General features: G+C 44.1%; 2 protein-coding genes across 2 annotated transcripts in view; one reads left to right on the top strand and one right to left on the bottom strand.

Moving 5' to 3' along the window:
• Positions 1-877, bottom strand: part of HSD11B1L (hydroxysteroid 11-beta dehydrogenase 1 like) — a 115,874-nt gene extending 114,997 nt beyond the window's left edge. Inside the window, exon 1 of the mRNA XM_073593700.1 lies at positions 747-877. Coding sequence (XP_073449801.1) covers positions 747-825 — 79 coding nt within the window. The 5' untranslated portion in view covers positions 826-877. The remainder of the gene's footprint in view (positions 1-746) is intronic.
• On the top strand, positions 853-27,100 carry MICOS13 (mitochondrial contact site and cristae organizing system subunit 13). Its single transcript, XM_073593721.1, has 4 exons — positions 853-1,000; positions 4,776-4,932; positions 23,346-23,397; positions 26,959-27,100. The coding sequence occupies exons 1-4, from the start codon at positions 972-974 to the stop codon at positions 27,054-27,056; spliced, it is 336 nt and encodes a 111-aa protein (XP_073449822.1). The 5' UTR covers positions 853-971; the 3' UTR covers positions 27,057-27,100.
• Positions 27,101-27,707: the final 607 nt, after the last annotated feature.

The following is a 27,707-nucleotide window of genomic DNA, read 5'->3' as shown; positions in this document are numbered from 1 at the left end:
CACTAGCAGGGTGCTTTTAACCCCTTTGGTGTTGTGGCGCTTCCGAATTGCTTTTCAGTCGCTTTAGAAGTGCTGCCCATTCATTTCAATGGGCAGGGCGTTTTGAGAGTGCTAAATACAGCGCTTCCAAACTGCCCCAAAGATGCTGCTTGCAGGACTTTTCCTAACGTCCCGCAAGCCTGGGTGTGAAAAGTCACACTTGAATGAATGGGAGGTGGCTTTCAGGTGCTATTTCTAACGCTAAAAAAGCCTGAAAACCGCCTCAGTGTAAAAGTGTGAAGGCTCTGGCTCATTTGGTTACCTGCAGGTTAGTGCTATAGCCTGTGTAGAGAGGGCAATTTCATACCTCCCAAATTTTTGAGATGGGACAACTATTAGCAAAAGTATGTAGGCATAAGACACACACCCTGCTACTTCCTCCTAATGGAGAAGTAACCAAAAAAAAGATTGGTTAAACCCACAAGGGCTTTATTTTACCACTATTATTCCTTTATAGTGGCCTTTAAAATGTACAAGTGCAGCAATTTAGAAATTGGGTGAAAGGTTTAGCACTTGGAAACACTTTTTGAAAGATAAGTAGTGCATTTTATATACAACTATATAGATCAGACCAAAATGAGGGACAAATGAGGAACATTGCTCCAAATCAGGGACAGTTGGGTGCTATGCAACTTCATATAACCCCTAGACACAGGTAGCTGGCATTTTCAGCAGGCCATTAATAACGGCTCTTACATTTCTCTTACCACAAATGTTCCCGCCTATAGCAGTACTATCACTTATCAACTGCGCGTGCGCTTTACAACTCACAGACCAGGAAAGCATAGAGAAGCCAGACGTTACCGCGCCTCCTCTACACCACGCCCCTCTTGGTCTCTACGCCCCGCCTCCTTACATAGTCACATGATCGTGGTGTTACCCTTTCCCCTCGTATTTCCTGTGGTGGTGGTGTGTCCTTGTCGGGGAGAAACATGGCGCCTGCTGTGCTGAGACTTCTCAAGTGAGTCCCGCATTGTACCAGGGATATCAATAAACGTTTCTGAGTTATCTGTTCTAAAAAGCGTGGTGCATGAAACATCCAGGGAGTCATGGCTACACTAACTAGTGTTCTAGCGTTAGCTGACAGGTCTCTCAGTACCAAGGTGGTGGGAGGATGGCTTTGAATACTTACTGCATGTAGTGAAATGTGAAGAGATTTGCTTGTCTCAGGATCGAGTTTGCAGTAACCCATGGCAGCCAGTGAGCTTTCACTTTATAGAGATTGCTAAGATGGTCACACTGGTTGGATGCTGCACTTGCATACACTGAAGTTGGCCATACACCTGTGTTGTTTTTTTTCTTCTTCTTACACAGCACAGATGGATTTATTTCCTGCTGCAGCTTTTGTATTTTGACAGTCACCCTGCTAGCTGTCAAAATATCTGGCCAGCAGCTGCATCTGATTGGATAAAACAGTCTATAGTAGATGGGTGATAGCGGAGTCCTTGAGCCAAAGCAAAAGGGGGAGGAGTCCAAGCAATAATAATCATGGGGGGCAAAAAAAAAAAAAGGCAACTCCTAGGAGATGTGAAGGAATGTCAGTCAAAAACCAACACCGAGCGCTACATCGCTGTGGCAGCATGCCACATAACCAACAGGTTTATTGAACACAAATGGTAACTTACATTCAAAAGAAAATGTGGTTGCTTGTCAGAACCCGCTGAGGGTCAGGGCGATCATTGCACATGAATAAATGTAGAGTCCTGAGGAGCCGCTGCTTCACTTAGGTGAGGGACCACCAGAAACCGCTGTGTTCCCAAGGCTGTGAGTGGCGTCAGCGCCTGGAGTAATAGGTGGGCATGGCTAATGCGTTTTGGAGCTGCCTGCAGCTTATTTCTCAAAGCTGATTGGGCAATAGCATGTAGCCTCTTTGTACACAGGGACACAGGTGTGTTGTGATCATCCCCACCCTCCGCAGGTCTGACAAGTGCTTATCTTTTTTTTTTTTTTTTTTTTTTTTTTTTAATGTAAGTTGTTATGTGTCTTTAATAAACTTGTTGGTTAGGTGACATGATGCAGTTAGAGTGGCAGTCTGTTTGTTTTTGTTTTTTTGGCATCTGACTGGATGCAGGTGTCCTGACAAAATAGGCAACTCAGCAGAAAATCGAACCACGTCACGTGCGCTTTCATTAAACCATCAGTAATTGCTGATTTGGAAGAATTGGTGTTAGGACACAACACCGGCTACCGAATACAGTCCAGTACAGGAAGAGTTTGCTGTTTTCACAGCACAGTGGCTGACAAGCACAGCCATTTTCCTGGTTGGTTTCGGAGCAGAGTAACAATCTCCGCTCATGCTATTGTGCACCGGACTCTATTCGGTTGCCGGTGTTGTGTCCAAACGCCAATTTGTGAAAATAAACAGCAATTCGTCAAAATCTGCAATTAATTATGGTTTAAAGAAGACGGCAGTGACGTGGGTTGCTCATTCTGCCAAGTTCGACATTTTGTCAGAACACAGGCACTTCTTCAGCTGACAATTTTCCCCCCAGCTCCTGCGATTATTTTTTTTTTTTTTTTTTAATCAAAGGATGTCTGCTGGGAGGCAGCCAGCAGGGCCATCCTCTGAAGAAAGTTCAGCCAGTTCCTGGAACAGGCAGTGAGACAGGGTAATATAAAGCCTCCTTTTTGCATTTTCTGTTTTGTTACATCTTTGTTTTGAAGACATGAAAATCTTTTATGTCAACTGCTAAAATTCTCCCGTGTGCCCAGTAAAAGCTTCATGAGTGACACATTTTAGTCACTGCATTATTTTACTGTTCCTTTTTTTTTTTTGAAAAGCCAGTGGAGTGCAAAACACACCCAAAAACCTCCACTCGGTGCCAAAAAAGTGCACACACATAAGGAGTGAAACACAAAAACGTGCAACGGGTGTTACACTGATCCTTCACTAGGGAAGGATTGTTTTACTGTTCATTAACCGGTTCCCAACCGGCGCACGCCGATGTACGTCGGCAAAATGGCACAGCTGGGCAAATGGGCGTACCCGTACGTTAAATTTGCCGCCGTACCATTGCGTGCGCGCCACCGGCTGGGAGCTCCATGAGTCGGGTCCCCTGGACTCAATCACTGCGGGGATACCCGCGATCGCCTCGCGGAGAGGACGAACGGGGAGATGCTAATGTAAACGAGCATCTCCCCGTTCTGCCTACTGACCGTGTCACTGATCCCTGCTCCCTGTGATCGGGAGCAGAGATCAGTGATGTGTCACACGTAGCCATGCTCCCCACAGTTAGAAACATTCCCCAGGACATACTTAACCCCTCCCCACCCCCTAGTGGTTAACCCCTTCACTGCCAGTGTCATTTACACAGGAATCAGTGCACTGATTGCTGTATAAATGACAATGGTTCCAAAATGTGTCAAAAATGTCCACCATAATGTTTGTTTGCCGCCATTACTAGTAAAAAAAAAAAAAAATAATAAAAATGCCATAAAACTATCCCCTATTTTGTAAACGCTATAACTTTTGCGCAAACCAATCAAACGCTTATTGCGATTTTTTTTTTTTTTCTCCAAAAATATGTAGAAGAATAATCTGAGGGAAAAAATTTTTTTTTTTAAATATTTTTTGGGGATATTTATTATAGCAAAAAGTAAAAATGAATGCGTTTTTTCAAAATTGTCGCAATTTTTTTGTTTATAGTGCAAAAAATAAAAACCGCAGAGGCGATCAAATACCACCAAAAGAAAGCTCTATTTGTGGGAAAAAAAGGACGTCACTTTTGTTTGGGAGCCACGTCGCACGACCGCGCAATTGTCAGTTAAAGTGTAGCAGTGCCGAATCGCAAAAAGTGCTCTGGTCAGGAAGGGGGTAAATTCTTCCGGGGCTGAAGTGGTTAAGACAGCAACAAACAGATGTGCATGTGTTCTATGCATAAGGTGTCATAACAGGCCACATGCACAAGTATGGCATACTTCCTGACACCTACAGTCAAAAGTGATAAGTAGGATTGAAGTGCCCTGTGAAAAGTATACAGCTTGCCATTTGTGACCTTTCTCTGAGAATGCTATTTGCCTGGCTGCATATGGCTCTGCTACTGAGTCACTGAGCCATAATATGCTAGTGTTAACTGAAAACTGAGTTTCTTATCTGCATACTTCAAGGGTAGGGAGAAAGTGTCAGCCAAAGGATCAGCCAGACAGTCTAAAAATTACCATTTTCAGCATAGGGAGGAGCAGTTAAAAAAACCTATCTCAAAACGTGTTGCTTTCTTTATTTCCACTTGACTTGGTTCTTAAAGGGGTTGTAAAGGCAGAAGGTTCTATGCATTAAGATAAAAGGCCTTCTGTGTGCAGCTGCCCCCCCCCCCCCAACACTTACCTGAGGTCCCTCTCTGTCCAGCAATATCCACGACTGTCTCAGCCATCCGAGATTCTCCTTCCTGATTGGCTGAGACACAGCAGTGGCGCCATTGGCTCCTGTGGCTGTCAAAGTAAGCTAATCAGTCAGGGAAAAGAGGGGGCCGGGTCAGGGGTCCGTGTCTGAATGGACACAGGGAGCTGTGACTCGGCTTGGGTGCCGCCATAGCAAGCTGCTTGCTGTGGGGGCATTGAACAGGAGGGAAGGGCCAGGAGCACAGAGGAGGGACCTGAGAAGAGAAGGATATGGGCTGCTCTGTGCAAATCCACTGCAATAGAGCAAGTAAGTATAACGTTTTTGTTGTTTTTATAGGGGGAAAATTAGACTTTAAAAATCACTTTAACTGTTCATATTTCTATGTACTTTATTTCAGATTCACCACAAAAGTTGCAGTGGCTGGAGGAGCTGTCTATGTAGCATATGACTATGGGCTGCTGGGCAGTGGTACTCAGGGAGAAGAAGCCCTGAAAAAGACTACAACAGCTATACCTCCTGCTGTTCATGAATGGGCAGACTACTTTGGTTTGCAGGTACAGTATACCAGATCAGAACTTTTAACTGGATGTGCATAGGGTCCTTTGTGTATTAAAGTGCTTGGTCTTAAAACTTGGACTTAAAGTATAAGTAAAGGCAAACCACCTTTGTTTTGGACAGAATGGAGAGGGATTAGGACACCTGTCGGATTTTTTTTTCTCATTCACCCTCTCTTATTTGTCATAGTAGTTACATAGTTGGTAAGGCTGAATAAAGACAACAGTCCATGCAGTTCAATCTGTGTAGGGGTGTGTGTAGAAAAATAATTTCCCATATCCCTGTGTATTATTTTCGCAAAGATGTAACGTCCAAGAGTCTTTTAAAAATATCCATACTGCCTGCCGACACCACCGATTGTGGAAGAGGGTTCCACATCCTCACCGCCCTGACAGTGAAAAACCCCCCTATACAGCTTAAGATTAAATCGCTTCTCTTCCAGTCTCATCATGTGGCCCATGTCTTCTTACACTCCCTGGGACTGAACAGTTTCATACTTGCATTGGGATCACCCTTGAGATATTTGTATATCGCTATCATGTCTCTTCTCCAAGGAGAATAAACTTAGCGCTTGTAGTCGGTCCTCATAATTGAGGTCCTTCAGTCCCCAAATTAATTTAGAAAGAACCAAGGAATAGCCAGTAGCTCACTGGGGAGGCTCTGTATAGGAGCAGACACAGCATCCCTCAGATTGCTGACTCACCGGTAAGGTGTGATCCAGGTAATCAAAGGTAAAGCATACAAAAAAGAAAGGTGATGAAGGAACTCGCCTAAAGTAATTACTGAGGACCATGCAGCTTAAGGGTAAGGGAACTTTAACCACTTGCCGACCAGCCACCGCAGTTTTACTGCGGCAGAATGGCACGGCTGGGCGAAACGACGTTATGTAACGTCCTTCGCCCAGTGGCCACTAGGGTCGCCCGTGCGCCAGCTGCTCGCCCTTGGAGCCGATGCGAGTGCCTGGCAGTCGCGATCACCGCCGGGCTCCCGCGATCGCTGGTGACACACCGAGAACCAGGATCTGTATGTGTAAACAGACAGATCCCTGTTCTCTGAAGGGAGAAGAGACTGATCGTCTGTTCATACAAAGCATGAGCAGCGATCTGTCATCTCCTCTAGACCGTCCCTTCCCCCCTTCAGTTAGAACACAGAGAGGGAACACAATTAACCCCTTGATTGCCCCTAGTGTTAACCCCTTCCCAGCCAGTGACATTTTTACAGTAATCGGTGCATTTTTATAGCACTGATTGCTGTATGAATGCCAATGGTCCCACAAAAGTGTCCGATGTGTCCGCCATAATGTCGCAGTCCCAATAAAAATCGCAGATTGCCGCCATTACTAGTAAAAAAAAAAATAATAAAAATGCTATAAACCTATCTCCTATTTTGTAGACGCTATAACTTTTGCGCAAACCAATCAATATACGCTTATTGCGATTTTTATTACCAAAAAAATATGTAGAATACATATCGGCCTAAACTGGGAAAAAATTAGCTTTTTTTTTAAAAAAAAGGGAATATTTATTATAGCAAAAAGTACAATATATTGTGTTTTTTGTTTTTTTGTTTTAAATAAAAACCGCAGAGATAATCAAATACCACCAAAAGGAAGCTCTATTTGTGGGGAAAAAAAAGGACATCAATTTTGTTTGGGTGCAGCACCGCACACTTGTCAATTAAAGCGACGCAGTGCCGAATCGCAAAAAAATGGCCTGATTGTTCAGCAGCCAAATCTTCCGGGGCTGAAGCAGTTAATTACACAAAAATATCAAATAGTAGTAGAGGTCGACCGATATGGGTTTTTCTCTGGCCGATGCCGATATTTAGAAATCGCGGTGGCCGATTCCGATATGTGATGCCGATTTTTTTTGGGCCGATATATTTGGCCGATTTTTTTTTTTTTTTTTTTCCCTTCATCTCATAAAATCTAACAGTTAGACCCCTTTCACACTGGGGCGTTTTTCAGGCGCTTTTGGGCTAAAAAGAGCGCCTGTAAAGTGCCTGTAAAACGGCTCCCCTGCAGTCTGTGTGATATCCCGAGTGCTTTCACACTGAGGCGATGCGCTGGCAGGATGTAAAATAAAAAAGTCCTGCAAGCAGCATCTTTGGAGCGGTGTATACCCCTCCTCCACCACTCCTGCCCATTGAAATGAATGCGCAATGCTGCCGTAGCGCCTGCAAAGCGTTTTGGCAGGGGCGCATTTAACCCCTTCCTCGGCCGCTAGCTGGGTTATAAGCGCCCCGCTAGCAGCCGAATAGTGCCTCTAAAATGACAGTAAAGCGCCGCTAAAACTAGCAGCGTTTTACCATCAACGCATGCCCGTTCCAGTGTGAAAGCAACCTTAAGTGATAAGTGATACAGAAAATTTTTTACATTTAAACATAACAAACCTCCAATCAGTTCACTTGTATGTATAATTTAGAAAAAAAAAAAAAAAAAAACTATCTTAAATATTAAATACACAAAAACAGGTAATCAAAACTTTTGGACGAAAAAAAATGGGCTAACTTTACTGCTTAGTTTTTTTTTAATTCATTACTGTATTTTTTTTTTTTTAAAATTGCGTTTGAAAGACCGCTTCGCAAATACCGCGTGACATAAAATATTGCAACAACCGCTATTTTATTCCCTAGGGTCTCTGCTAAAAAAAATATATATAATGTTTGGGGGTTCTAAGTGATTTTCTAGCAGAAAATACTGGATTTTTACCTGTAAGCAACAAGTGTTAGAAAAGATTTAGTCTTTAAATGGTTAAACTGAGAACTTCTACACGGAGTTCAGTCTATTGATAAAAAAGAACTTGAAGAGATACAAATGTATCTTCTTATCAGACTTGGCAGGCTGCCCAGAGGAGGAGAGAAGATAACTTTCAGGAAACTTGCATTGACTCTATTACAGAAGTCATTTGCAAGTCATGGCTGAAGTTACAATCGGCCTTTTTTATCAGCACAATCAGCCGATGCCGATTAAGTAAAAAACGCCAAATATCGGCCAATATATTGGTCGACCTCTAAATAGTAGTATAAAAATCCCAACACCTCAGTCAAGATTAAAAACGACAACGTTGTCTGGTCAAGATGTAGCTGCGTCTTTCATATCCACACACACATATCAGCATAACATCCCTGGGGTAATATAAAGACTAGCACTATGGCAGAGTGAAATCACTATTTTGGCACCATAGATAAAAAAAATATTCCCGTAGATTTGGGGATGGTTGATCAAAAATTGGGGTTCTGCGAGTGCAGCAAAATGAGATCCTATGGCCACCGTGGATGGAAACTCCAGTCACAAACGTGCCATTTGAAGTGATATGTGTCCCAAGTCCAGGGTTTTTCACTAAGAGGTGAAGCTGGGAGGTAGTAGTGCAGTATGGTCAGGTATGGTTAACACAATGATGGTTACTTGAATACCAACCTAGGATATTGTGCTGAGTGTAACCAATGTTCACTGCAATACAAGGAAACAGCATTGAAGTATAATGCGTGGACCGACAGGTCCGCTCACCTAGCCTATAGACAGTGTGGACTTGCGTCGATAGTAGCTGTGGCTTTCCTGCTTGCTCATCCAAGAGGTATGAAAGGAATGGATCAAGAGTATGGCCGTACTCTATCGGCGGCGGGTGCGGTTAGTTCGGTCTGGTCCCATGGCAGTCTCAGCGTGCCTTAGTAAAGATGGATGCCGCAGTGCTCACAGATTCCACTGAGCATGTGCAGGTTTGCAAGCTGGCATTGATGGTGATGACAATGCGTCATTCACATGGTGTCGTGTGCCTGGAGTTTCCATCCACGGTGGCCATAGGATCATCTTCTTCTTTTGCTGCACTTGCAGAGCCCTGATTTTTTGATCAACCATCCCCAAATCTGCTGGAATGTTTTTTATTTTTTTTTTTTTTTTTATCTATGGTGCCCAAATAGTGATTTCACTCTGCCATAGTGCTAGTCTTTATATTACCCCGGGGATTTTATGTTGATATGCGCATGTGTGTGGATATGAATGATACAGCTGCATCTTGACCAGACAACGTTGTCTATTTTAATCTTGACTGAGGTGTTGGTGGTGGAAATTTTATCTGGTGATTTTTGTACTACTATTTGATATTTGTGTGTAATTAAAGTTCCCTTACCCTTAACCACTTCAATACCAGGCACTTAGACACCTTCCCGCCCTGGCCAATTTTCAGCTTTCAGCGCTGTCGCAATTTGAATGACAATTGCGCGGTCATCCATCATTGTACCCAAACAAATTTTTTATCATTTTGTTCCCACAAATAGAGCTTTCTTTTGGTGGTATTTGATCACCTCTGCGGTTTTTATTTTTTGCGCAACAAATAAAAGAAGACCGGAAATTAAAAAAAAAAAACAAGTTTTTATTTGTTTCTGTTAAATTTTTTTGTAAATAAGTAAGTTTTCTCCTTCAATGATGGGCACTGATACGGCGGCACTGACGGGCACTGATACAGCGGCACTGACGGGCACTGATACAGCGGCACTGACGGGCACTGATACAGCGGCACTGACGGGCACTGATACAGCGGCACTGACGGGCACTGATACAGCGGCACTGACGGGCACTGATACAGCGGCACTGACGGGCACTGATACAGCGGCACTGACGGGCACTGATACAGCGGCACTGACGGGCACTGATACAGCGGCACTGACGGGCACTGATACAGCGGCACTGACGGGCACTAATACAGCGGCACTGACGGGCACTGATACAGCGGCACTGGTATGCGGCACTGATGGGCACTCGTAGGCGGCACCGACGGGCACTCGTAGGCGGCACCGACGGGCACTCGTAGGCGGCACCGACGGGCACTCGTAGGCGGCACCGACGGGCACTCGTAGGCGGCACTGACGGGCACTCGTAGGCGGCACTGACGGGCACTCGTAGGTGGCATTGACGGGCACTCGTAGGTGGCATTGATTGGTACATATGGGTGGCACTGATGGGTACTTATGGGTGGCACTGATTTGTGGCACAGATGGGCACTGACAGGTGGCACAGATGGGCACTGACAGGTGGCACAGACGGGCACTGACAGGTGGCACTGATAAAACATTGGGGGCATTGCTGGGCAAATCTTGGACATAATGGTGCCAATCAGTGCCCATTTGTGGGCACTGATTGGCACAGATTGGGCACATGTGGATGGCCATGGGGTACATACCTGGCCATCCACATGTTGCCCATTCCCTGGTGGTCCTAGTGGCGATCCCTGGTGGTCCAGTGTGGTGATCTGAGGGGGGGCTGCGCTGATAAACAATCAGCGCAGACCCCCCCTGCGAGGAGAGCCGCCGATCGGCTCTCCTCTACTCGCGTCTGTCAGACGCGAGTGAGGAAGAGCCGATCAATGGCTCTTCCCATTGACAGCGTGATCAGCCGTGATTGGACACGGCTGATCACGTGGTAAAGAGCCTCCGCCGGAAGCTCTTTACCAAGATCGGTGTGTCAGGCTGACACACCGCTCCACCGATCGCCGCGATGCGTGCCCCCGGGGGCGCGCGGCGGCATGTTATCCTGCTGGACGTCATATGACGTCCAGTCAGGATAACAGAACCACTTCCCGGACGTCAATCCGCTATAGGGCGGGCGGGAAGTGGTTAAGCTGCATGCTCCTCAGTAAATACTTTAGGTGAGTTCCTTCATCACCTTTCTTTTTTTGTATCCCATATTAATTTAGTTGCCCTTCTCTGGACTCTCTCCAGCTCCAGCACATCCTTCTGAGGATTGGTGACCAGAACTGGATGGAATATTCCAGATGCGGTCAAACCAGTGTTTTATAAAGTGGCAGAATAATAGTTTTATCTCTCAAGTAAATTCCCTTTTTAATACATGCTAATAGTCTGCTGGCTTTGGTAGGCGCAGCTTGACACTGCATGCTATTGCTCAGTCTGACTTCTACTGGGACCCCTAGATCCTTCTTCATCCTTGAAGCCCCTAGGGGTTCTCCCACTAATGGATAATGCTTAGTGTTATCATCGGAAGTAACATTTTAAAGAAAATCCACATATTTTTGGGTTGTCCCCAGAACAGTAATAGAGGGGAAATCTTCAAATGTGGACACTGGTTCTGGTGACAATCAGTGATTCCCTTACTTTGGAAGTATTTCCTCTCATTTCCTGTCTTGGCTGTGGGGCAGGAAGAAAGGGGCCATCTCCTGAATTAGACAGACGGACCAAAAAAAGAAAAAAACTGACTGGTTATAACTTTATCCCTCACTTTATCCAAACTAAAGAAAATCTTGCCTCTATGTTTACATAGCTTCCTTTTGCGACCAGTGGCTGCAACCATAGTCCTGTTTAAGCTGTGAGTTGCCAGTCATAGTTTACATAGGGCTATGGACGTTTATTGTGATGGTGCTAATTCGCCGAGCACATTTATATGGAATGAGTCAAATACTTTATACTTGGAAGAACCATGTATTTCTGCTTCTCCACTGCTGAACAGAGCAGTGTTGGGGGGGGGGGGGGGGGGGAGCAAAAGAAAGGTAAGTTATATGCTAAGTGGTGGGAGAAAAGTGAGCTTAGTGGAATAAATTCATGGCTGCTGCAGTGCATTTGAGGATGAGTTGCTCCACAATGTCTGTAACGATAGAGGTCAGTGAAGGCTTGTTTTGAAGCTTTATTTGCTGCTAGTTAAAATGTAATTGTCCATAGTGATTCAAGAAGACAGTGGTCAACTTCTAAAAATAGTGGGGCTCAAGTGTGGCCCCTGAAATATCTAGGAGCCCAAATAATAGCTTACTTTTTTGTAAATGTGCTATTTCTTTTGTTAAGATGGTATTCCATTAGATGTTAAAATAAGCTTTCCAGGTTTACTTTGGACAAACAGATTTCTCTTCTAGAAAGCTGTTTTTCTGGAGTTCTCTCCTCTAGGTCCTTTCCTGATTGATGTGACAAAGCCAAAGAGTTTTTTTTATGCATTCTTTATAGAAAGTTTTCACAAATACAATAAGCAGAAAAACATGGAAATACACAAGATACATAGACATAACCATCCATGTACAAATTCAGAAGACAAAGCCAAAGTTTTAATTTAGCACAACTTTATTACCTTGTGATATTAATAATATTTAATAAAACTTAAATCTGTTTGTGTAAATTGTTGCTGTAGCTTTAAAATGCAATAGAGTTTGCCATCATTGCATTTCTGAATGACATTGTGCAGGGTTATTGTAGACAAAGTCAAAGCAAATGTCATCCAGAACATTTAATGTATTCCTTGAGGCATGAGGATTAATGAGGAGTTTTTTTTCTTTAAGATTTATCACTTTTTATATTTTGTTATTATTTTGTTAGGTGTACTGGCAGATTTAGATACACTACAACTCAAAGATTATGCTGCTGTGCCTCTGTGCCCCTTCATCTAAAGTGGGGGGCATGCAAATCCATTGTTAATGGCCAGATCATTAGGTGAAAACAAAAGGAAAAAAAGCATTAATAAAAAGAAAACTAATGCAGCCACCACATCTAGGGATTTGTAAACTGCAATACAGTATATTACATTTTTTGTTTTGGCTTTAATACTGCTTAAACTTTTGTCAGTTTGGTAAAGACAACATGTACCAATTAATCCAAAGCTGGTTCATACTTTGTGTTTCAAAGCACTTGCAATTTGTGCATACTTTGTGGGGGACATCAGTTAGCCTTTTGTGGACAACCAACATCTCAGATGCGAGGGTGCGAGAGGTCAGTTCCAAGGGCAACTGGCTAGAATTTCATTCCCAGTACCCTCGGCAGGTCCTTACTTCCAACCTGCCTGTGTCGGCACACAGATTAGCAGATCTCCAACTTATTCACTCCCTTGTTATCTTTCGCCTTGACTATAGTAATTCCCTCCTCATTGGCCTACCTCTCCACAAGCTATCCCCTCTTAAGTCTATCATGAATGCCGCTGCCAGACCAATCTTGTCTCCAAATATCACCCGAACCTACCTCTCCGCTCCTCCCAAGACCTCCTGCTCTCTAGCTCCCTTGTCTCCTCCTCCCATGCTCATCTCCAGGACTTCTCCCGAGCCTTTCCCATCCTCTGGAACTCACTACCCCAATCCCTGGAGGCCTATCCTGCCTTCAGCTAACAACTAAATATTCTACTTCCCTCATCAGTTTATCCCTCAGTTATTTGTTTCACCAGCCCCTCCCTATTAGATTGTAAGCTCGCAGGAGCAGGGCCATTCTAACCCTCTTGTATTGAATTGTACTGTTGCTGTATTGTCTTCCCATTATATTGTGCAGTGCTGCACAATAGGTTGGCGCTATATAAATCCTGTATAGTATTAATATCTCTATGCAGCCCTGGTGGGTTTTCTTGAGCAAGGTGTAATTGCCATGGTTCCAGGGGTTCTACTCCAACCTGTTCACAGTTCCCAAACCAAAAGGCACCTCCGATCCATCCTGGATCCCAAGGTCCTAAATGTCTTTATTCTGGCCTAGAAATTCTGCATGGAAACCACAAAATCTGCCATAGCCTCCCTTCATGAAGGAGATTGTCTTTTGATTTTATTCCACAGACTGCTGGCTTTACATTCTTTGATCAGGGCCTTTGAATAGGGTGTTTCCCACGTGGATTCCCCAGTGAGCTATCTTGTGATTCTGTGTCATCAGAATTCGGTTCACTTTGAAAATCACCTTTTGAACCCATCAGGAATATTTACCTTTCTGATGTCACTCACAAGGTTGCTGTTCTTGTTGCCATCACCTCTGAGAGACAAGCTTCTGAGTTGGTGGCTAAACTTTCTGGTCTTGGACAAGGCAGCCTTGAGGCCTTCCTTCCTAAAGTAGTTTTAGCCTTTTACCTCAGCTAGGACATAATTCTTCCTTTCTTTCTCTCTGGCTCCAATTCCTCAGAAGGCGATTTTTCTCCATTGCTTGGATGTAGTTTGTGCTGTGCAAGTTCACTTCCCAAGCATTAGAGCTGCACGATTTGGCACCTTTCAGGGGGGAGCAGATACCTGTCTTTGAAAGGTATCCTGTGCCCACTTCCGGGAGTCTCGGCCACAGCGCATTACGTCAGCGCTCGGCTCCCTCCTTCTTCCCCCGCTGCCGGGTCAGTAGGAGAGTGCAACAGGTGCCTCGCACATGCGCAGTAGGGACCCGGCGTGAAGCCATAATGCAGCCTCACTACCGGGTTCCCTTACTGGCAATGGCGGCAGCACCCAACAGCTGATGGAAACATCAACTGCGGTGCTGACATCGTTGGACTCCAGGACAAGTAAGTGTCCTATTATTAAGTCAGCAGCTGCAGTATGTGTAGCGCTGCTGACTTTTAATTGTAGCGGTGGGCGGACCTCCGCTGTAATACGGTATTTCCACAATTCTATGTAAACCGCGCAGTCGTTCTCTGCTCACTCACAGCTGTCAAAAAAAAAAAGCCTCTGGAAAATGTTTTATCAACTTTCCTCAACGTTGAGATAACTATAAGTAATATTGTTTTGGTTCTTTTAGATCAAAGGGATGAACTTCGGTCTGCAAATGAGGTCAGTTTAACCACTTAAAGACCAGGCCTTTTTCTTAACACTTGTTCCTTACAAGTTAACATCAGTATTTTTTGCTAGAAAATTACTTGGAACCCCCAAACATTATATATGTTACATTATATATTTTTTTAGCAGAGACCCTAGAGAAAAAAATGGCGGTCATTGCAATATTTTATGTCACACTGTATATTTGTGCAGTGGTCTTTAATTTTTCAGGAAAAAATACACTTCAATAAATTAAAAAAACTAAACGGCAAAGTTAGCCCAATTTTTCTGTATAATGTGAAAGATGTTACACAGAGAATTGTGATCTTTCTTTATTCTAAGCAAAAAAAATCGTGATTCTCATTTTTTCCAGAATCGTGCAGCTCTACCACGCATTACCCCTATAATGCCCTGTACACGCGGTCGGACTTTGTTCGGACATTCCGACAACAAAATCCTAGGATTTTTTCTGACTGATTTTTTCAAACTTGTCTTGCATACACATGGTCACACAAAGTTGTCGGAAAATCTGATCATTCTAAACGCGGTGACGTAAAACACGTACGTCGGGACTATAAACGGGGCAGTGGCCAATAGCTTTCATCTCTTTATTTATTCTGAGCATGCGTGGCACTTTGTCCGTCGGATTTGTGTACACACGATCGGAATTTCCGACAACGGATTTTGTTGTCGGAAAATTTTATATCCTGCTCTCAAACTTTGTGTGTCGGAAAATCCGATGGAAAATGTGTGATGGAGCCTACACACGGTCGGAATTTCCGACAACAAGGTCCTATCACACATTTTCCGACGGAAAATCCGACCGTGTGTATGGGGCATTAGACTGACAGTCTTTTTGTCATCTCTATAGGTACTTGGAAGGAAGAACCGGGTTGTCTCCTCTCATCTAGAAAGAATTAGGGATTTTAGGAGATTCAATCACCTCCTAATCCTTTTTTTTTTTTTTTTTTTTTGGACCAAGAAAGGGACTTCAGGCCTCAAAATCCTCAGTCTCTAGGTGGATAAGGCAAGCCATTTCTGTAGCATACAAAAGCTGATGGAAGGGATAAGTGCAGCGCTGCGCTAAAAAAGGGGAGAGCACCAGAGCAGCAGCCAACACACCTGTAGACTCAGGGTAAAGATAACAACAAAAGATTAAAAGTGTAGCGCTATAAGCTCAATAAATGTGTATAGTGAATAAATATATCAGAACGATATGAGAAATAAATAACCTTATGTAGTTAATACAACTACTAAGTGAGACTGTAGTGCACCAAATAAACAAATATAACAGTGACTGATATAAGGGAAGCAATAGCACTTGTGTGCATATGACACCTCAAACAATTAGTGAATAACATCAAAAAATATAGTAGTCCATATCAGATAAGTGAAAAAGATCAAAAAGTCTATGCTGGTAGTGCATAAGCAATGATGGGCGAATGCCTCCCAAACGCACAGGGGGATGATTAGACCCAATCTGGCAGGTAAGTGGACCGTGGAAAAACCAAAGGTGCACGGAAGGTTGAAATCAGTGCCAGGACCATCACCAGGAGAATATGGAGGCTTACCAGAGTTTAATGACCTGAAATGGCATACGCCATACAGGTCAAAAAAGCTTGATGACCAACAGGTCTGAGTAGCTTGTCTGGTCAGATGTCATCTCCTCTCGGTAAGAAGGAAAATCAGCACGGCTTCCACATCAATAGATACACCACCATAGGCCAAACGAATGATTCGTATTGCATGGGAGGAGTAAAAATACTCACATAGCGTGATTACGTTTAAACTTGGACCCCTCACGACTGCCGCTATATGATTTTTACGCTGTTTCATATCTTCTGAAAATGTAAGTTTGTTTTTTAATTATTTTTTAATAAATCCAAGTTTAAACGTTATCACGCTATGTGAGTATTTTTACTCCTCCCATGCAATACGAATCATTCGTTTGGCCTATGGTGGTGTATCTATTGATGTGGAAGCCGTGCTGATTTTCCTTCTTACCGAGAGGAGATGACATCTGACCAGACAAGCTATTCAGACCTGTTGGTCATCAAGCTTTTTTGACCTGTATGGCGTATGCCATTTCAGGTCATTAAACTCTGGTAAGCCTCCATATTCTCCTGGTGATGGTCCTGGCACTGATTTCAACCTTCCGTGCACCTTCGGTTTTTCCACGGTCCACTTGCCTGCCAGATTGGGTCTAATCATCCCCCTGTGCGTTTGAGAGGCATTCGCTCATCATTGCTTATGCACTACCACCATAGACTTTTTGATCTTTTTCACTTATCTGATATGGACTACTATATTTTTTGATGTTATTCACTAATTGTTTGAGGTGTCGTATGCACATAAGTGCTATTGCTTCCCTTATATCAGTCACTGTTATATTTGTTTATTTGGTGCACTACAGTCTCACTTAGTAGTTGTATTAACTACATAAGGTTATTTATTTCTCATATCGTTCTGATATATTTATTCACTATACACATTTATTGAGCTTATAGCACTACACTTTTAATCTTTTGTTATTTCTGTAGCATACGAAAGCTCAGGTATCCCTGCACCAGCAAAGTTGAAAGCACACTCAACTAGAGCCCTGGCAACCACCTGGGCCAAAAAAACAGGAGCCTCCTGGGAGCAAATTCGTAACACGGCCACCTGGTCCAGCCAAGACACCTTCCCAAAGCACTACCGAGTGGAGGTCCTATCGCAGCAAGACCTGGCCTTCGACCGAAAGGTGCTACAGGCAGCAGTCCAACCCTAAGGTAGGCCTGCGGATTACTTGATTATCCTCTCATGTGTTGCCGTCCTGGAAGCTGAGGTGAGAAAACCGATTGTCACTTACCGATAATGGTATTTCTATGAACCTTCCAGGACGGCAGGCCTACTTCCCGCCCTGTTATGGGTGGAGGAAAAAGTGTATACAGTAGGTGGTAAGTGTCTAACACCCCTTGTGAATCGGTTGAAGAATTACTTTACAACAACTGAGGGACAAGGGGGAGGGTGGGGCCTTTTAACAGTTGTGAACTGATTGTTTCTTGTAGGTAGGAGCCTATCATCTCTCAGTAAGTAACCATCGGTTTTTATACTTGCTGTAATACATCTCTTAGTGTTCATTGAGGGACGCACCCCTGTGTTTGTCATGCTCTTGGTACTGCTTTAGCCCCTTACTGAGGCATGCTTTGAGTAGGAGGGGTTATACTGGGCTGGCCCAAAATTTTTCTGTTTGCCAGCCTCCAGTCCTATATTGTCAATGTAGTTGACAGTATAATCGGACTATTTGAAATCCTGTGCCCTCAGTAAAAAAAGTGGATTTTTCGGTAAGTACAAAAAAAAACACATTCCAGATAATGGCTCCACTTGCATTTTAGTGAACCATCTTGCAGTGCGTTAATGCATGCACAGTAACACCTTGCAATGGTGTGACTCTGACCCAAGTCTGTGTAGGCTGTTCTCCATAAAGCTACTTTCACTTGCTTACCAGAGTAGGGAGGTGCTTGGGTGAGCACATTGTTAGTTCTTGAGAGGTGGGAGGTCTGCTACTCAGAGAAATAATTGCAGGTTCAGAAAATAGTGCCACAGTATTCAGGCTGCTGAATATCAGCGCAAAAGAGGTGTTTTTTTTTTTTTTTCTTCTTTTTTTTTTTTTTTTTTTTCTTTTTTCCACGGGTATGGCGTTCCAATATTAGTGCTTGAAATTTTTTTTTGTTTTGTTCTATCAAGTTGCCTTCTGCAACTGCAAATCTTCACGCTTGAGCAATCTTTGAATGTTTTAAAAGACTTTTAGCAATAATTACATTTTTAGCATTTTTTTTTAATTCACCATTTCAGTTGCCGCAAGGATTGGTGCCCCTGTGATACTTACATTAAAATTAGGTAGATGGCTTTTAAAAAGTCCAGCAGATACATCATTGGAAGAAGATACAATGACTGCTGCTACCATATGCTTTATGTTGGGAGTTCAATCTGTTTCAGGGTGCACATCAAAAATTAGTTAATTTCTTGTCTGTGCATGGTATACTGACAAAGTAAAGATGCTTTAAACCTAATTTCCTGATGCCAACATGGCAGCATACATATGATATAGCTCTGTCTGTTCAGCAGAATCCTGCAGCGGAATCCTGTGGCGGAATTCAGCAGAATCCTGCGGCGGGGAGTTTGCTCCACATGTGGTGTTTTCTCTTCCTGCTTGTTTGGGCTCTGCCTCTCCCCCCCCCCCCCCCCCCCCGTCTGTGGACCCGAAGACAGCGTGCGCGAGAACGTTTTTTCAAATAAAAGGAGGGGGCGGGTTGAAGGAGGGGGCGGAGCCTAGGCGCGGCGGCGTGTGTAGAACACAGCGTCCACGAGGACGCACGGCGCAGGCTTAAGAGCTTCACTGGAGCAGTCTCTCCTCGGCTGAAGTGAGGAGAAGCAAGCCTGGCTGCACTCCGGACACAGGAGCGGTAGGGCACGTAAGGGCTGCAAAGGGCATTCCTAATACGGAAAGGATATTTTCCCCAGCACTAGCTTGAACGTGTATAGCGGAATTACACTGTCAGACTATGTTCAGCAAATAGTGCATATAAATAGTGCCTCTGCTTTTGTGCTTAGGACTATGCGTACTAAAAAAAGACACCACAAAGACCAAAAGGTACCAAAGATTTCGCCCCCAGGCGCTAGGAACTCCAGTCGTGTCTCCACACTGTCATCCTCACCTGAAATGCCAGATATGGCAAGACAGGGTGAGTCATTGGAACAAGTTGGTGGTGCAGCTGCTTCTCACATCTCAGCCCCTGTATACGTGACTGAAGATGCTTTTTCCTCCGCCCTGCAGGGCCTAGAAGGAAGATTAGCGGCTTTAATCGCATCCTTCATTCAAATGGATAGGAAGCGTGTTAGATCCCCCACCTTAGACCCTTTGCAAGGGGAATAGTGAGTACAGGATGAGGTGTTACCCTCAGGCAATCAGGAAAGACAAACCGATGACTCCTCTACGGAGGAAACAACGGTAGATGAACCCTTTTCAGCCTCACAGTCTGAGAAGTTGCTGATACAATCTCTTACAGAGATGGTTCATTCTACTTTCATGCTACCCCTAACTACTGAAAGTTCGGTTTCTTCCTTGGGTTCCTTTAAAACCTTCACAGCCTTTGCATGCGTTTCCTGTACATGCATTACTAGAAAAGCTTATTTATGCTGAATGTGATCACCCGGATAAGCATTTTCTCCCTCCAAAGAGATTCTCTCAGTTCTCTATCCTGTGGAGGAGAAATTCACCAAAAAATGGAATGTACCAGCAGTTGATGCTGCGATTTCCAGTGTGAATAAAAGTCTAACTTGTCCAGTAGACAATGCACAATTGCTTAACCACTTCAATACAGGGCACTTATACACCTTATTGCCCAGACCAATTTTCAGCTTTTAGTGCTGTCGCAGTTTGAATGACAATTGCGCGGTCATGCTACACTGTACCCAAACTAAATTTTTATCATTTTGTTCCCACAAATAGAGCTTTCTTTTGGTGGTATTTGATCACGTCTGCGTTTATTTTTTGCTAAACAAATAAAAGACAGAAAATTTTGAAAAAAATAAAAGTTTTTTGCTTTTGTTTCTGTTAAAAAAAATTTGCAAATAAGTAAGTTTTCTCTTTCACTGATGGGCACTGATACGGTGGCACCATTGAGTGGGCACTGATATGCGGCACTGATGGGCACTGGTAGGCGGCACTGATGGGTGGCACTGATATGCAGCACTGATGGGCATTGATAGGCGGCACTGGGCACTCATGGGTGGCACTGATGGGCACTGATAGGCGGCACTGATAGGCGGCACTGATAGGCATCCCTGGTGGCACTGGCAGTGGTAGGCATTGGAGTGGGCACTGATTGGCAGCTGCCTGGGCACTGATTGCCAGCTGCCTGGACACTGGCAGCTGCCTGGGCACATATTGGTATTTCCCTGGGGGTCTAGGGAGCATACCTGTGGTACGCAGCGGCTCATTATCCTGATCACATCATATGACGTCCGGTCAGGATAATGAAACCACTTTGCAGCCGTCATTTTGCTATATGGCGGGCGGCAAGTGGTTAAGGATCCAACAGATAAAAGGTTGGAATTCCTGTTAAAATCCTCTTTTTCCTTGGCAGGTGCCGTTACTCTGCTTGCAGTCGCTGCAATAGGCATCTGTCATTCCCTAAAGGACCAATTTAGACAGGCCCTTAAAGAGGTTCCTACGCAACAAGCCCATGATTTGGCCAAACTACCAAAACTATTATGTTTTGCTATAGATGCCATTAAAGATTCTACTCACCAGGCGTCTCACCTTACGCTTGCGCTAGTACACATGCGTAGAATCCTGTGGTTAAAAAATTGGTCAGCTGAAGCACCGTGCAAAAAACTCCTGACTGGTTTCCCTTTTCATGGGGATCAGCTATTTTGGATGTATCTGTCCAAATCATCCCCAACGATTTCTAGTGGGAAAAGTACTCTGTTGCCATTTAAAAGAAAGTATAAACGCCCTTCATTTAAGCGGGCTCTTTCTCCTGCGCCAGAGGCTTTCGCCTCTAGGCAGTGGCAACGGCCTCCGCCGTCAGACTCTAGAGGAAAACCTCAGGGTCAGGCCCAGGCTCAAAAGAAGTCCTGGGGCCGGAAACCTGCAAAGCAGAATTCTAAAGCCTCATTATGAAGAGGCTCCTCCCTCGCCAGGGAGGGGGAGACTTCTGCAGTTCTCAGAAGTCTGGCAAGAGGAAATTCAGGACAGATGAGTCATCTTCATAGTAACTCTGGGATACAAATTGGAATTTCGGGACTTTCCACCGTCTAGTTTCCTGAGGTCAAACCTCCCTAAAGATCCAGGGAAAAGGCAATTTCTGTTTAGACCAATTAATGGCTCAGGGGGTGATCATACAAATCCCCACAGAAGAGCAAGGTTTGGGGTTTTATTCAAACCTCTTTACAGTACCAAAACCGACTGGAAATGTCAGCCCCATTTTAGATCTAAAGAATCTAAATCTGTTCCTGAAGATCCTTTCACATGGAGTCGATCAGGTCAGTGGTTTCTATCCTACAAGGAGGAGAACTTCTGGCATCTATCGACATCAGGGATGCATATCTGCATGTTCCTATATTTCCCACTCACCAAAGGTTTCTGCGGTTCGAAGTAGAACAGCAGCATTTCCAGTTTGTAGCCTTGCCCTTCGGGCTAGCTACAGCTACAGGGGAAAAAAAGCTTTGTGCTTTAAAAAAAAAAAAAAAAAACTGTAAAGTTAGCCCAATTTTTTGGCATAATGTGAAAGATGAAGTTACGCAGAGTAAATAGATACCTAACATGTCACACTTCAAAATTGCACACGCTCGTGGAGTGCTGCCAAACTTCGGTACTTAAAAATCCCCATAGGCAACGCTTTAAAAAATCTGGTTACATATTTTGAGTTAGAGGAGGTCTAGGGCTAGAATTATTGCTCTCGCTCTAACGTTTGCGGTGATAGCTCACATGTGTGGCCTTACTGGCCTCACAGACCATGGTTCTCTCTGGCAATGGATCTCAGCGTGTGCCCACCAATCACTCTGCCAGTGACTCCTTCTCTGCAGTCGCAAGGAGATATCCTACATCTACAACCATCACGACTGGCCTTTGCGGCCTGAAGATTGAAAGGCAGGGGTTACAAGAGTTAGGATGTTCTCCAGAGGTTATTAGAACTTTACAAAGTTCCAGAAAGGGGTCAACCAATGCCATCTACTCCAGAATATGGAATAGGTTCACCAGCTTTGCAGCTGGACGTCTGTTTGTCCCTAGTGACCCAAATGTATCTCAAATCCTATCTTTACTGCAATCCGTATTGGATTAGGGCTCAGCCTAAATTCACTTAAGGTGCAAGTTTCAGCCTTCTCGGCCTTTACCCGAAAGAGGCAGCAAGCCTGCTGGTGGAGCACTTCATGAGAGCGATACTTGGACTATGCCCTCTGAAGAGACATAGGGTCTCTCAATGGGACCTGACAGTAGTCCTCAATTTTCTAGCAAACCCTCATTGTGTTTCGGCAGAAGACTGGGTTATGCTGAGACCATTGGATCACTTTGTCCCAAAAGTGGCATCGATATTTCATCTCTCCAGTAAATGGGTGCCTTCAGCCTTCCCAGCGAAATCGGATGCTGATCTGCACGAGATGGACATTCCAAAGTCCTCAATGCCTGTTTCCAGGCTACTTCTACATTCAGACGTTTTGACAGACTTTTCATCATACCTACCGGAAAATTATGAAGGGAAAGAGGCCTTGGCCAGAACCATCTCGGCCTGAATAGTAAAAACTATTCACTGAGGTGGTTAGAGCTCACTCAAACTGGGTGATGTCTTCTTCTTCTTGGGCAGCACGGGCAGGTGTGTCTCTGGAGACAGTCTGCAAAGCAGTTAGCTGGTCATCACGTCATACGGGCTTAAAACACTATAGGGTGCATCCAGCAGCTCTTACTACAGTCGAGTTTGGGAGGAAAACTATCCAAGCTTCTGTGTCTATTGTTAAATAAAGACTGAGTTTGCAGCATTAAACCCTCCCTCTCAAAAGCTCATTATTTATCATATGTGCTGCCATGTTGGCATCAGGAAAATTGTATCAAATACTTACCATAATTTTCATTTTCTGGCACCAATACATGGCAGGATACGAACCCTCCCTCTGATCTTGGTGCTTTATACGGAGAATGGGGGAGGTAGCTCTCAGTCAGACTTTTATAGAGCTAAACGGGTCCTGTGGGTGGATATAGGGGCAAAGCTATATCATATGTATGCTGCCATGTATTGGCGTTAAGAAAGGAAAATTACAGTAAGTATTTGATACAGTTTTCCATTATTAGTAATGCAATAACCTATGTCTATGGTACTTTTACTCATATATAATTTTGTAAACATTCTGTTTGCTTTACTTTAAAGGAAAACCAGTAAACATGATTATATTTCCTTTTACAGCTTCCATCTACACCAAAGCTCGACTTTTCTGTTGGCGAGTCATGGAATTGGGGTAAAAATTTCCTTGGAGTTTCTTTACAACGCATGCAGTAGTTGTCTTGTCCATTTTGTTAAACCGTTATATATTTTATCTGCCTTAATCTTGAAAAGTATCTAATATATAGAGGAAGCCTGATCACTTTGCAAAAAAATAAGATCAGACCCTTAGATGAGGGTTGTGTTTTTTTTTTTTTGCTTTTTTTTTCACTCAGCATGCATACATGTTGAGTTTTCCTTCTATAAAGGTGCTAATACACCTTGTAAAAATTGGGTTATATTAAACTCTTTAGAAAGTAAAAATTCCATTGTCCATTTTTACATTTAGACCGAGAGAGATTTGAATTTGTTCAAATGAAATGGTTTCTATGAAAAGACATTGAGGCTACCAATGCTGGCTGATTATGCAAAGTCAAAACTCCTGCCTGTCATGTTAGCCCTCCTGATTCAATAGTTTGAGATATTTATGCCTAGTAGTACTAGTACACATGATGAGAAATTCAGATGAAAAATACCGCTATCGGAGCAATTGTATGATAATCTATTCGTTAGTACACAGCCAGGGGCGTAACTAGAAATCACAGGGCCCCATAGCAAGATGATGTATGGGCGCCCCCCCACAAACAGCCCCCCACAAAAAAAATGAACTAATGCCATTGAACAACAGATTACCACACCCATGTGGCACAGTACCCAAGCAACAGCTTATTAATTTTGAACAACAAAGTATGGAGTATACTGTATGCAGCCCCTGAAGGACACAATTTGCTGACCTCCATGCCTTCTAACCAATTTCTGTTCTGTTATATAAAATGAAATAGTTCAACTCGCCATAATGCAGAATCAGTGGGAGCCCTGAGCGTGTCATTTGCCACCAGATGCAATTTGTCACGGAATGTCACTTGCCACATCACCTGCCACACGTTGCAGATTGTCCACTTGCCATGTCGCCTGCCACCAGATGCAGATTGTCACACGTTGCGGAATGTCTCCTGCCACATGTTGCAGATTGTCCACTTGCCACGTCACCTGCCACACATTACGAACTGTCATTTGCCATGTCCCGGATTGTCACTTGCCACACATTACAGATTGTCACTTGCCACGTCGCCTGCCATACATTATGGATTGCCACGTCACGGATTGTCACTTGGCACGTCACCTGCCACACATTGATTGTCACTTGCCACACATTACGGATTGTCACTTGCCACGTCACCTGCCACACATTACGGATTGTCACGTGCCATGTCACCTGTCACAAATTATGGATTGTCACTTGCCACACGTTAAGGATTGTCACTTGCCACGTCACCTGCCACACATTACAGATTGTCACTTGCCACGTCACCTGCCACGCATTATGGATTGTCACATGCTACGTTACCTGTCACACATTATGGATTGTCACTTGCCACACGTCACGGATTGTCATTTGCCACGTCGCCTGCCACACATTATGGATTGTCACCTGCCACGTCACGGATTGTCACCTGCCACACATTACGGATTGTCACTTGCCACATCACCTGCCACACATTACAGATTGTCACTTGCCACTTTACCTATTATGGATTGTCACTTGCCACACATTACGGATTGTCACTTGCCACACATTACGGATTGTCACTTGCCACACATTACGGATTGTCACTTGCCACACATCACGGATTGTCACTTGCCACACATCATGGATTGTCACTTGCCACGTCCTGGATTGTCACTTGCCACGTCACCTGTCACACATTACGGATTGTCACTTGCCACACGTCAATGTCATCTCTCTTCTTCCCCTGGCTGCCTGCACAGTGAGGGGAGAACTACACTGCAGGGCGGGCGCCGGGGGGTGAGAGATGTCATCTCTGCTCCCCCGCCCGCCAGTTCCTTGATTGGCCAGCTGGCTCACCCACGAGCCGCCCAGCTGTCTCACCAACTGAGCCGCCTGATAGCCCTCGGAGTCGCCCGCGCTCTCACCCGCGGAGCCGTCTGTCCTCACCGGGCCCCACTTGGCTGCGGGCCCCATAGTGCCCGCGTGTGTCGCTATGGCGGTAGTTCCGCCACTGTACGCAGCTTTCGAGAGCCTATCACGGCAGTTCATGCAAAACACGAGTAACCAAGCTGCTCATGCTCAGAAACGAAAGAATACGTTGCAGTGCAATACATTTTCAGAACTCTAGTAAACTATTTGTGTTCGAAATGAGACTAGCATGCAAAAAAAAAAAAACATTCGTCTGATATTTTCATTGTGTGTATGGGGTCTAAGGCTGGGTACACATGGGCCGAATATCGGCTGGTTCAATAGGAACTGGCCAACATTCGGTCAGTGTGTACAGCTGCCTTAATGGCAGAAGCCTGTCTAACAACCGGCTTTTGACAAAGGGACATGCTGGAAAACCAGCATCTGATCAGCGCTCACAATGGTTGCGAGTGCTGATCAGTGTGTTTTTGCAGGGGTTTACCACCCTGTCACTACACTCGGGCACAGCAGGGAAGATTGCCGCACTAACATCGCATGTGTTACTATGTTGATTTCTTATTCTGGTTGTCCTGGTATTCTATTCAAGTTAAGCTCAGGACTCTGTGCAGGCCAGTCAAGTTCCTCCAACTCCCAAACTCGCTCATCCATTTCTTTTATGGACCTTGCTTTGTGCACTGGTCCAAATCATTTGGCGAATAGGGAATTATGGTGTGGGGTGGTTTTCCAGGGGTTGGGCTTGGCCCCTTGGTTCCAGTGAAGGGAATTCTTAAGGCGGCAGCATACCAAGACATTTTGGACAATTTCATGCTCCCAACTTTGTGAGAACAGTTTGGGGATGGTCCCTTCCTTTTCCAACATGACTGCACATCAGTGCACAAAGCAAGGTTTGTAAAGACATAGATGAGCGAGTTTGGGGTGAAGGAACTTGACTGGCCTGACCTTGACCCAATAGATCACCTTTGGGATGAATTAGAGTGAAGACTGTGAGCCGGGCATTCTCATCCAACATCAGTGCCTGACCTCACAAATGTGGAAGAATGGTCAAACATTCCCATAGACAGACTCCTAAACCTTGTGGACAGCCTTCCCAGAAGAGTTGAAGCTGTTATAGCTGCAAAGGGTGGGCCAACTTAATATTGAACCCTATGGACTAAGACTGGGATGCCATTAAAGTTCATGTGCGTTTTTAAAGGCAGACGTCCAAATAATTTTGACAATATATTGTATGTGTTCAGGGTCTGGGACTCGTGGTGTGAACTAGCTCTTAATTTATCAAATCATGTGAAAAGTAAATTACTATTTATTTATGTAATCTGTACACAACAGAGTGTTCAAATTATTGAGTAAAGTTTCTTAGCTCGTTTAGTAAATCCGCCTCACTGTGTGACTCTAAGCTGAGCATCTGACTAATACTTTCTTGTAGGGTTCAAAGCTCATCTACTTGTGCGATCAGTGCAGTCCAAATCTGTTTGTGTTTAACCATGAGTCTTAATTCAGAAGATATGAAATAAACATTTTATAAACCTTTACACAAACCATATACTGTGGATCAGCTGTTCAGAACTGCTACTAATTCTGTACCTGTCCTCTTGTTTTCAGGGGTGCAGAAGTCTGTTTCTGCTCTCTCATCTGCACCAACCAAAGTTTGTGAGTACACAGCGGATGGCTGGAAGTATATAAAAGACTTGATGAAGTGATTTCTCTGTATATACGAAAAAATAAACTTTATTTATACATTTTATTTTCTCTTTTGTATGATTTGAATTGCATATTTGTGGTCTAGTTGTGTATTTGACTGACTTTGCAAGGATGTTTGAAAAATAAAATTTGTGATTCCAGGACACAAATGTTGATCTGAGGACTGATATTGGTGATTAAATAGGTGGTGCTGCAGCTAGAATCTATGCATATTATTTTTAATTATCCATATTTGGGGGAAAGAGTGGTTAAATTGTTTGTGTGCTACCTTAAAGAGGAACTCCAGGCAAAGCAGCTACATTTATAAAAATACACCTTTAGGCTTTCAAAAGAGCAATAATCCTAATTAGGAAGCTTATTGCTAATAATCTTGATTTAATTCCATGTAAAAATTTCTTGCTCACTGGTTTCCTGCATGCTGTCATATTCACTCAGGGCAAGTGGACAAGAGAAGGGAGTGGCTGTGGACGTGGTATACTTGGATTTTGCAAAAGCGTTTTACACCACACACGGCCAATAGGTAAGGTAAAGTTTACAGGCCTGGAAAAATCAGTTTGTAAATGGATAGAAAACTGGCTAAGACAGAATTCAGAGAGTAGTGGTTAATGATTCTTACTCTGAATGGTCTAGGGTTGTTAGTGGTGTACCCC

Source organism: Aquarana catesbeiana, linkage group LG01 (assembly GCF_042186555.1).
Source record: "Aquarana catesbeiana isolate 2022-GZ linkage group LG01, ASM4218655v1, whole genome shotgun sequence".
NCBI classification, from domain to species: Eukaryota; Metazoa; Chordata; class Amphibia; order Anura; family Ranidae; genus Aquarana; species Aquarana catesbeiana.
The sequence above is the reverse complement of the archived record's forward strand: the minus strand, read 5'-3'. Positions and strand labels throughout refer to the sequence as shown.